This window comes from Manis javanica, chromosome 3 (genome assembly GCF_040802235.1).
Source record: "Manis javanica isolate MJ-LG chromosome 3, MJ_LKY, whole genome shotgun sequence".
NCBI lineage: Eukaryota > Metazoa > Chordata > Mammalia > Pholidota > Manidae > Manis > Manis javanica.
In genome coordinates this window covers 22,784,072-22,795,751 of record NC_133158.1, presented here as the reverse complement: position 1 = coordinate 22,795,751, position 11,680 = coordinate 22,784,072, and the positions used below count along the sequence as shown (strand labels likewise).

At 35.0% G+C, this 11,680-nt stretch overlaps 1 protein-coding gene across 3 annotated transcripts in view; it reads right to left on the bottom strand.

Moving 5' to 3' along the window:
• Positions 1 to 1,911: 1,911 nt before the first annotated feature.
• Positions 1,912 to 11,680, bottom strand: part of CNTN6 (contactin 6) — a 272,282-nt gene continuing 262,513 nt past the window's right edge. For all 3 annotated transcript variants that reach the window (XM_037019376.2, XM_037019377.2, XM_073230945.1), the window contains 4 exons: positions 10,230 to 10,416; positions 4,196 to 4,308; positions 3,310 to 3,478; positions 1,912 to 2,444 (listed from right to left, as the gene is read on the bottom strand). In XM_037019376.2, coding sequence (XP_036875271.1) covers positions 2,341 to 2,444; positions 3,310 to 3,478; positions 4,196 to 4,308; positions 10,230 to 10,416 — 573 coding nt within the window. In that variant the 3' untranslated portion in view covers positions 1,912 to 2,340. The remainder of the gene's footprint in view (positions 2,445 to 3,309; positions 3,479 to 4,195; positions 4,309 to 10,229; positions 10,417 to 11,680) is intronic.

The window sequence follows — 11,680 nt, the reverse complement described above, 5'->3', positions numbered from 1 at the left end:
AATCACATTTTTTCTCTTTCCAGTAATAAGTATGGAACTGAATTATCAAGTTGAAAACAGTTTATAACTGTAATACACTCAGTCAATAAAGGGATCCACTGGAAACCCTTCCTAATGTCACTGGAGTATATACATCACACAGAACATTTTCCTGAAATGGATTGATGGAACTACCACTGGTTCCATTCTCTAGTGCCGTTTAGTGTCAAGAGTGGGTGACTACTCATTTTTCTTTTGGATGTTTGACATAAACACAGGTTCAGTCTATTTCCATAGTGCTGGACACTTAAGGAAGTATAGTAGCTTATTTCATTAGGGGTTTCATCCATAGCAGCCCCATTTATTGATGACTTACAAAGTTTCATGCACCATGTTAAACACACTTGTGTGTATTATATCCTTTAACCCTGATAATAGTGATACAGGGATGTTAAAATATGTGTTCAAGGTCTCACTAAGAGTAGAGATTCAAATCAATTGAGAACCAAAGCACATAATGTTTAATATTAATGACAAATTATAGTCTAAAAAATTTATGAAAAAAATGTTAGTTATCGAATAATGCAGACTTCGAATACTCCAGTAATTATGAATTACAGCATACTTGCAAACATATACCAGTTATTGATGAAACCTGACTTAGCTTTGGACTCAGACACATATGACTATGTATCTAATTCACTTTAACAGTGGTAACAAAAATCTCATAGTACATTTAACTCTCAGTCTCTGCTTTGGGGAGGAAGGCACAAATCTTGTCTCTTACTAAGTTGAGAAAACCATTAATACTATGTGCCATCACTAGTGCTCTAATCAATACAGAGGTCTCTTGGACAGGCACCCATTAACATGAGTGTACCAAACAGTATTTGCTGTTGTTTATTTTGCTCCATAAAAGCACAGCCAGAAATTAAGGCATAAGGGAGAATAAGGCTTATTAATTTGTACTGTGTGCTGCAATACTGTTCAGGTAAGGAGAAATTCTGAACTGTGAAAAGCCATTGTCCATATGCTATTGACTATATCAGGTATTTTAAACCCCTCTAAAATACTTCAGAAGTGAAAATGACAAAATCCAATTTTGATTTGAGAGTTGTGAGGACAGTTAAAATGCTTTCAATGAAATTAAGAAGCTACAACAGGTTAAGAAGGCAAAATTAGTGAGACCATTTCTCAATCCCAGTCTCTTGGACAGCAAACCTGATTGGCTGCAAGCTGGAGTGAGGTGACAGCAGGGTACACCCTTCAAGGCTGTTTGTGAAGGAGATATATGGCCACACAGAATGGCATGGGCCCCCTCATCAACCTCACCTGCTTCCGGACTCCTTCCCCCGCAGACTGCTCAATCCCAGCTGGGACCACTGACTGCAGTAGGTTCACCCTAGACAAGAGTCAACCCACAAAAATCTCTCTAGGCCTTGTACAGTATAGGATCTTTTTTTTTATACCTGGAGAGAAGATTGGCCACACACACAAAAAAAATTTTTTTGACCAAAATGTCAAAAACTTGGTTAAATAATTCTGTTGCCAGATTTATTTATTGTATGACAATAAGGCCACATACATTGCTAGCAATTTGTAATAATTACCTGAGACTCACTCATGAAACTTTTTTCCTTAGGAGAATTCAGAATTGATTAAAATGTAAACTTTGCTGTGAGGAGCTGCTTACTGTACACCAGAGTTGTTAGATTATTTAGGTGCTTGCTTATTTACCTTTTCTTTTTCTCTTGCCACAAAGCACTTTTTTTCTGCCATTATTAGTATTGAGTTTCCTAGAAAAGAGAGTTGAGAAGAGCATCATGCAGGCAGATATATTACTGTATGCAAATAATGCCTTTCTCTACTTGATTCGGAGATAGAATCATATCATGCTTAGGAATAGCTTACATTTTTGAAGGATCCAAACTGTAAACAAATAATTATATTTTATTTTCAAGTAGGGTGAAACATTTTCAATACTGAAGTAAACACTCTGGAGCATGTAAAATATGCACATTTTAGCTATGATAACTGCAACCTATTTCACCTTTATCATTATCATTAAGGGTAGTTATTTATACTTGCCATTATAAGCCCTTTAAAAGCCACAGCTGTTATAACTCCACCGATTAATTTGGCATCTTCTGAATGTATGTAATCATGTGTGAAGTTTAAAATTGAAAAGTGTTTAAAATTGTTTTATTAATGTACCATAGATATTTACAAAGTCTTGATAATATACATTTTCTTTCTTTCCAAACAAGTCTGTATTAAGAATGTATCTTATGATGGGGGCTCCAGAGCTTATTTACAGAATGATTTCCTTTAAAAAAATCTCTCAAAGATTTATGGTTTTATCTATTGTGTAAGTGGCTGAATAGCAAAACAGTAAAAAATCATGATGACAACTGACAGGAAATTGATGCTGGGTTCTAAGACTGGAAGTCCTCTGGAACTCAAACCTGCAAAATAAGAAAATCAAACAAAATATCTTGAGAAAAGGTAAAATTGCTTGTTAGAGTAATTCTTCAAGATCCAAAATGCATACTATCATTTCTTTTCTAATATATTTAGTATACTTGTTTCATTTACATTATATATTACTTTCAGGAAATGTCTCTAACCCTCTGTGCCAGGATATATGTTTTAAATGTAAAAATGAAAAAGAAAAATGCTTAAATTGGCCAAGTCTAACTAAAGGGAAGATTAGGATTAGCCAAAGTGGGTAGCTGATGACTTTCACTCAGTCAAAGCCTTAGGCAGATGAGTGAGTTATTCTTTTAAAACAGAAAAAATAAAACATTATTACATGCTAAATCTGACTGATTGGTGTTACCTGCTTGGAACATTGTACTGAGAGGATTTGAAATTTGCAACTCAGTTCAGTAAGAATGCCATGATTGATTAGTGATGTCTGCCATGAATACGGGAAAAGAGGTCTATGTCCATGTGCTTCATATTTGCTATCCCTGTTCTCAGAAGCCTGTGAGTACCCATGGAAAAACTTTCATATTTTTGTGCCAACAGAATGAGCCATGCACCAATGGCACACTGTGTGTGTGTGTGTGTGTGTGTGTGTGTGACTGTTTTGACATTCAAATTAGGAAACATGAAACTGTAATATTTAAGCATGTTGCAAATCTAAAATCTAAGGGATTATTTAAAGAAAAACTGACTCATCACCTATTGCTCACAACTGAAAATGGAAACACTGAACTTTTATTTTTTTCACTCAACATTTAAACAAGAATTGGAGATCTGTAGAACCTGTATTTCATGCAGCAGCTGGCTAGATTCAAAATCTACAACAATGGTGATTTAGCTTACTTGACATTTTTGGAATCCTGATTTGCTCACTGCTGCTTCCATCCCCGCCATCACTAACTGTTCTTATTTCAATCAAGTAGTCCTCTTCAAATGGAACCAGAAGCTCAGCTGATGTGTTGTTTGTTTCCAAAATGTGAGTTTTACTATGTCTGTTTTGTCGGTACAGGATCTGAATAAAATGCAGAATCAAGTTAAATGGACATGCAGCTTTTCTAAGGATCAGATGTTCAGAACACTGTAAGACATATTATAAGTGCTGTACTCCTCAGATGGAAATATTCAGCCTGTGCCTTTTCTTTAAATTTAGTCATTAAAAAAAAAAGATTTCCTTTTTGACCAAGCTTTTGAAATAAGAGTAGATTTATCTCTATTAATTAAATAGCTTGAGGCTATTATCTTTGGAGCTTGCTGTGAAAAGTCACTGATTACTCTGGACCCATTTCAAGTGTCTGAATATATGCATTTGCCAGGAGATGATGACTTTTACCATTGATGGAAATGATTTGCTTTGGGTACTTGATTATATTCTTATTAGATTCCTTTTATGTTGTTAAAAGATCACATTCTACTGCAGCCTAAGTTCTAGAAATTCTATATGGATGTATTTGTTGACCTTATTCTCCTCTTTTGATGGCAAAGGGAGGTCACTTGAAGAAAAATACTGAATATTACAGTTTTACCCATCATGCTCCATGACATATTACTGAACTCAGTGTACAAACTTTTTTGCATAGAATTTGAAAAGAGCAATGTTAAATATTTTCAAAATATTAAGAAAAAGATTCCTATATTTCCATATTCAAAAAATTTATTTCCTACTTGGTGTGACATTTCTGGTTCCTTAGTAACTTTATAGGTATGATTAAAGGAAAAACTAAACACTCACCTTGTAGCCCAATACTTCAGACTCATTTTCCATGGTTTTGACATGTTCCCAGTTCAAGCATAATTTAGAGTTTGTCAGCTTCCAGGCAATGTTAGCTGGTGGTTGGCTTGGAGCTTTAAAAAGATAATCAAAGATCCAAATGAATATTAATTAGTTCATGGTTACTATATGACACATTAGTAGGAAAAGAGAAAATAAGTCCTGGATGATTAGCATAGAAGAAGCTAAAATATTTTCAGTGTCATTTGAAATATCATATTAATTCTAATCAGAGTAAGCAAATTCATTCGACTTCTAGTCACTTGAGCATGTCTTTGTGACAAACTTATGAATTAATAATGGCTTGCTGCATGTCCAGTATTAATTTATTAATCATTGCTGTTGAGTTTGTTTACTTTACCATGTATAAATAGATGGAGGGCTCTGTTATCCAGTGTTCCATTTGGCCATCAATCAATGAGCATGTCAAACAAATGCAGGCTGCAAACCTTTTGTGTGTACCAACCAAGTGTTAATTCCTAGTGGTCTTTTATTTTTTAATCTTGTATTAGTTAGGAATCTTTGATTAAGCAACAAAACCAAGTCAACAGATTTTAAGTAAATTGTTAGTAAGAGATTGTGAAGCATCTTAGTGCTCTTGGGAGAATGCAGCAGAGCCTCAGGAGGGACAAAAGGAAAATGGCAAAAAACCAAGAACATCCTCTCTCCACTTCTCACAGTAGTGTTTGCTACATGCTCATCTTGCTATGGGCCACCTCTTAGTCATTCTCAGTGTGTGTGGTAGAAATCATGACAGCTACCATACATGAGGTTTGAAACCTGGACTGTTCGGAGACAGTCCAGGGTGGAATTCTCAGGAGAAAGCTGACAATTGACTTAATTTGGACATATGTCTATCTGAGCCAAACCAGTTAGGTTTAGATTATGAGAAAGATGCATGCCATTTAATTTAAATAGAGTTCCTTGGAACCCAGAAAAGGGAAAACCATTACAAACTGGGTAAGCATCTCAAAAGGCACCTACTCTGCCTTTTGGTTCCCTGAAATTAATATTGTTGAAAGAAAAGTAGTGGGAAGTAAGGATAGAAGATCAGCCTTCAAAAGTAATGGAACCCAATTGGAGAATTTTATGTACAAGAGAATTAGAGTCACTACTTCTTATCCCAAATAGAGGCCACTTATCCAAAATCAGCTAATGAGTGACTGAGTCAAATGGAGACTTTTGGTCTCTTGATTTCCAATCTCCATGATAGCATGATGCTTCTCAAATAGTTGAGTATACATGATTATTTTTGAGATTTAAGAAACTGGGGAGATTAAAAATAATTCAGCTAGAAAGCAAAGGCCAAGATAAAGCTATCCAGCAAGATGTATTTTAGCATCTTATTTGAATTCCTGAGCACAATATTTAACTCATTCTAACACTGCTGGAAGTGCAAATTGTTTTGGAGTTTTAACTCAACTGTTAGTTAACTTCTTCTGGGTCACTAGATGAGTCACAGGGTGTTTGACATTGAATTATCATACATTCCCTTGCCTCTCTAAACCCACTGGGATACCACTATGTCCACCCAGTTACTTCCACCTTAGCTGGGAGATGGCAGGGAGATAAATAATTCCCTCTATGGTTCATATCATATTATGGATCTGTCACATTGTATTATAGGTTTTCTTGGTCATGTGTTTCTTTAAATTTATTAAGGGCACATGCCTAGTTCGACTTCATATTACCGATCCCTAGCACAGAGCTTGGTACATAGGAGGTTTATAATTTTATGTATTTGAATAAATGACTACAATAATATGGCTAAAGAAAAACTACTCAGAGTCTTTGTGTGAGTTTTTCAGGTCCTTTAATTATGTACTGGGCTGTGGGCAGATCCACAAATAATGTAATGTGGTCAATCCATTTATTATGCTATCTCATAATCAAGGCTAATTGCTATGGCCAAACCTACAGCAATCCATGTGGATTTATAAGACAGACAAGCCAATTGTATTGACCACACCCTAGTATATTCTTGACAATATAAACCCAGTCATAATTAAAGGCCTGAGAGTTTGGCAGTTAGCACTCAATACTTGTTTACCAATCCATTTGTTTCTGAAGGACTAAATGGTAACAAAATAGTTTTGCAACTATTCTCCCTCAACTTATCACAAAGTATTTTTTCTAATCTTTTTCTCAGGTATAAGAGAGATAATATAAAAATTCTCACAAGATGTTACATTTTAAATATCTAGTATACTGTTGTGACACATTTCTTTTATCTCTGTTCTTTAAAACAAAGCGCTAACATTAACAGCGTCATACAATCAATATACAGAACATAAAAATTCACTTCTCTGATATCACGGGCAGTGATGAATTCTGAAGGTTTCATCTATTGCTTTGTCTGTTCTGTTTGTTTGTTTAAAGAAAAGGTATTGTTTTCATTATGTTTGTTTAAAGAAAATGTATTGTTTTCAATACTATGAATTCACTGATGAAGTTACAGGCCAGAGGAATTGATTTCTACCAACTACGTGGACAAGGAGTTCATGATTGGGGCCCTGAAATGTATGCATGTTTCCTCATCTACCAAAACTATACAACTATAGAAGTTAGATATTCTTTAGAATGTTTCCACTCTCTTGCTCTCTGGGAGGTAGAAAGTTGAGATTGAAGTCAGAGACACTTGAATCAGTATCCAGTCTCTTCCAAGAGGCCTGGTTTTTCCCATTTTTGGAATGACACTAAAATCTCCTAGTTTATAAGAATTTTAGCTTACATGAAATAAAATATGAAGTGTTCCTCAACTTGTTTAGTGATACATATTAAGAAGTCAATAGCTGTTAATTCTCTTTCCTGAGAATAGCAGTTCTTCACTGTAGTGTTACAAGATAATCAATTGTTCAACTGTGTTCTAAGTGGCTTGTTATTAATAACATAATTCCAAAGTTTGCAAATGATTCACTTAAGTATAACTAGGGTATACTCAAGATTTTCCCTTAATAATATTGCTCTTTATATGCTTTCTGAAAGGCATATAAAGTGGTAGAATCTCAGCTAATTATGTGGGAAATTCTCATAGTCTATAGCCTTTCTTGTGTTTGTCTGAGTGTTACTCCAATGTCAATGCCTTTGGTCTAGTACTTTTTTTTAAAAGTTTTTGAAAGTTACTTCAGAAGGCCATCACCTTAATATGAACACCGTCAACAGTTTCAGTTTCATGAGCTTCATGTACTTGATTACAATGGCTTGCCAAATACCCGTGGTGAAATTAAAATTCTATTACTTTTAAAAATCAAAACACTGTCACGTGTATAATATGAAAAATATTTCCATAGATATTTGTACCAAGTGGTCAATAGTAAACTCAACAAACAAGTACTTTTCTATGTCTTAAAAAAATATTTCCAGGCAATTTCCAAAAACTAAATCATTTTCTATTAATCAAATGACAGAGCAACAGTAAACTAGCCCTCTACAGGTCTAATGGTTTCCCTGTGATCAATTTTTCTGTAGATGGCATTTATATTCAACTGTAGTTCACACTGTGAACTCAATTCAAAAACAACTTCTTATGTTACACTTCTAAGTAACAGCATGGGGTTGACATTTGGGCAAGAGAGAAAGAACATAAGTGCAAGATGAAATAAAAGCTTAATGCTTCCTTTGTGTCTAAATATGGATTGATTGCAAATTTAGAGCAAGAAAAATCCAGTGCAGAGTGCTAGTCAGTCAACGTCAGGGGCCAAATTGAACCAAAATTTGCAAACACTTTCTGTGAGTCTGAATACTTCTTTCTATATAAGGAGTGCTTTTTTTCTTTCTTTTCCCATTGGAATTGATGTGAATATTTTTCTTCCTTTAGTTGTAGATCTAAATTCCATTTAAGTGATGTCTGTGTGGATCACAACATATTTGCAGTGCCTCTTGGCTGTCTTTGGGAAATACCTCACTTTCAGAAAGCTATGATACTTACTGTTAAACCACTATATTTACTTTAAAAAAACAATAAGTCTATCATCATCACCAGCAATAACAAAGAATTCAGAAGCTTTACATAAACTGTTCTTTCTGTTTTGAGATCCTTTTGCACACTAGCTCCTTCTTTATCTTTTATATCATGTCAAAATATGAAGCCTCTCCAGAAAGGTGCTCCTTTTCATAACTATCTCAGACCTTTATTATTTTCTTTGTAGTACTTTGTACAATTTGTAATTGTTTCATTTTTTTCATTTCTTTGTTTTAGGTTGCTTCTCCAGTAAAAGAGGAATTGCCTGAAGGTAGGTATATTGCCTGTTTTAATTTCCATCAGGTACCTAACTCTGTGCATAGCTCACGGAAGACACTATTTTCTTGACTGATTGACTGAATCATCTTATTTCCAAGAAGGAAAAAAAGGGGGCTCTGTCGTCTGTTTAGCCTATGCAAACAGAATAGGCAGAGATTTTCATAAATGTGAACTCTGCTTTCTTAGAATTTACAATGGATGAATAAGTATCAAATTGAAAATCTAGACAGTGACAGTATGAATATGTGATGGATGCAGAATTTTTTGCTGTCACTACTCTTCAGAGGTAATTTTGGTGTTATCTCAAGGACATGGAAAATCAAAGTTAGATCCAGGGATAGTGCTTGGAATCAGAGCTATCATCAATGTTTCATTATAGCCATTCCTCACCTTTGCTCTAGATGTATTTTCATGACCCTTGAAGAAAATTTCTGCAACAGATTTATAAAGAGAAAAAAAGTAGAAAGTGACTGTGTTTTTTTGCTTATGTTATGCAAGGAAAGTTAAATCATCTCTAAAGAAGAAATATAATACATATTTCCATGCACTGAGCTCTCACTCAATGGCCGCATTGGGTCACCTTGGTGTACAATATATTCTTTAGTTCTCAGAGCAAACTCTAGAGGAAAGTATCATCATCTTTGTTTTTCAGATGAGAAAATTGGTTCTGAGTTATCAAGTAATTAGACCTGTCACACAGACAGTACATGGCTGAGCTAGGGTTCACACCCAACGTTCTTTGATTTAGAAGTCCCTTTCTAGTTTTTTCCAACACAATCTCACAATGGGCTGAAGTAATGGGAACAACCAGAAAAACGTAAATACATTAAAGGAAAAACTTGGGGAGACATACAGATCAGTAGTAAAGACATTTGACTGCTTACAGGCATGGCAGGTGTACCACAAGCTGAGAGAATCTGACATGAAATCAGATAAGTGAGCATTAAAGATTGATAAGTCTGATGCTTCCAGGGCTAGATGAGGAATGGGATAGAAAGGAAGTTTGGGAGAGATCATGGAAGATCTGGTATACTTTTCTTTTAGTCTTTGTTTTCTGGAATAGAGGAGACAATCAAATTTTGGGAGGATATTTTGCTCATGATTTCTAATAAAAATGAGGGTATTTCATTATAGGAAGAAAAATGTCAAGGCAGTTTGTGGTTTGGTCTGAAGGTTTGAGAGACTGGAGGGAGGAAGACTGTTTAGACAGTTAAAGATGAAGATTACAAACCAGCACAGAGTTCATGGATTGAAGTGATTCAGAGAATCGATGTTCATAATATGTCATCACAACAAATGCCACAACAAAACCCTTCTAAGCATTTGTTTTCTCCTATCTAGGGATTAAAAAGCCCCATGAGGAAATAGGTTCTATGTTGGCCTCATTTTACAGGTGGGGGTACTGATGTGCTGAAAGATTGAATAACCACCTAATGTTCCAAGGATAGAAGGTTAGGCTTTGAACTGAGGTTGGAAGAGGGCACCAGGGCCTATGGTCTTAAACATTACATGCTCCTGTATTGTATCTATATACTCAGAATATTTCTTCTTTTGGAACACCAAAAAGACCAAAACTGTCTGTTTTTATTGTTACCACAAAGTTTCAACAGTTATCCATATTTAAGGGACAAGCCAACTAACCAAACAAAGCAATCAGTAAAAAGATGAGATGGGAGGAATGAAATGTTTATTGAACAAAATAATATGTTTCTGTTCATAGGTGAATCTTGGTGCTTCAGTGTAACGCATACTTACGAGACTTTTTGGTGGTAACATTGACTGGGGGGCTTGAAGGTCCTGTCCCAGCAGTATTGTAAGCTCTCACCGAAGCAAAGTAGATGGTGTTAGCTTTTAGTCCTGTGATGTTTTTGGTGGTGACATTCCCACTGACTCTAATCTTACCAATTGTGGATTCTTTGGAGTCATCTGTCCAGTATAATACCTGATCATTAAAAACAAAGAACAGGTATTTTATTGTTTCTCAACAACCATCAGCCACAATGGGCTATGGGAAGAAGGCAGGAACGTAAATGGCAGATTATTTTCTAATAAAAATGTTTAAATAATAACAACATAATCAAAGCCTAATATTTATAAGAAAGAAATTAAAAAGATACAAATTCACAAGGGAAATTAGAGAATCTGGGTTTTTTTTTAGATTATCAAAACAAAATATTTCATGAGATCACTAAAGGTTATCAGCTTTAACAAAGGCTATATAATAAATCAGAGAGTTCAGTTTTGAGGTTCTGCTATGAACACTTCCTCCAGAGTTCTTTGAATGGCAGGTTAATTAATAATTCAATTTCTATGGGACCCTTCGTATGCATTAGCACTGTTTCCAGCACACTGAAAGTGATAACAGAGAATAGAGTTTGGGGCCTCATTTTGAGTCCCTTACAATCTCGTTATTAAGTTAGAATATCTGAGTGAAAACAGCAGGGAATGTATTCCAAAGTAGAGATACAGGGAAAAAGTGCTATAAGAACTTGAAGAAAGACAACATCAGGGGGTGATCAGAGAAGAGTTTCAAAGAGAAAAGGAGGGTAGAGATGAGCTTTAAGAAATAAATGGGGTTCAGAGTAAGAGGTAAAGCATTCTAGGATTGGAGGAACTGAGGCACATAGCATATCAGTAGAACTTTCCATTCAGACCACAGGGTTATGTAAAAAGAAAACCACCACCACAAAAAAAAACAAAAAACAAAAACAAAAACAGTGCAAGGCACAATTAATGAGTTTTCAAATAAAACTGTTATTCTAAATCCAAAATAAATAAAATATTTTATAAATCACTGGATTTGTAAGCTAAAGAATAATAAGTGATTAATAATTCTTATCCCTTAACTTTGTTAGAATGCAGGCCCATACACATGAAGTGATTTGTTACATTCTACACAGACTATAGAGGACAGATTTAGGAGAATCTAGGTTTTTTTCTAATCACTTATCTACTGTTTCTAAGATCTGCTCCACAGAGCAGCTTTCCAAGTGAAATTCTCATAGTTTAAGATCACTGAGGGTTAGACTCTTTTCTGCTCCCCAAGAAACAAATATGATGGCAATTTGAATAAATAAATAAATAAGATAATCACTTGGTTGTTTTTCAAATGGCTACCATTTGTTAATTTGGTTGCTTAAGAATCACCTGGAATGATCTTGCTCATTCCCCTCTGTAGCTTTAGACATACCCTACCATATGCTAAG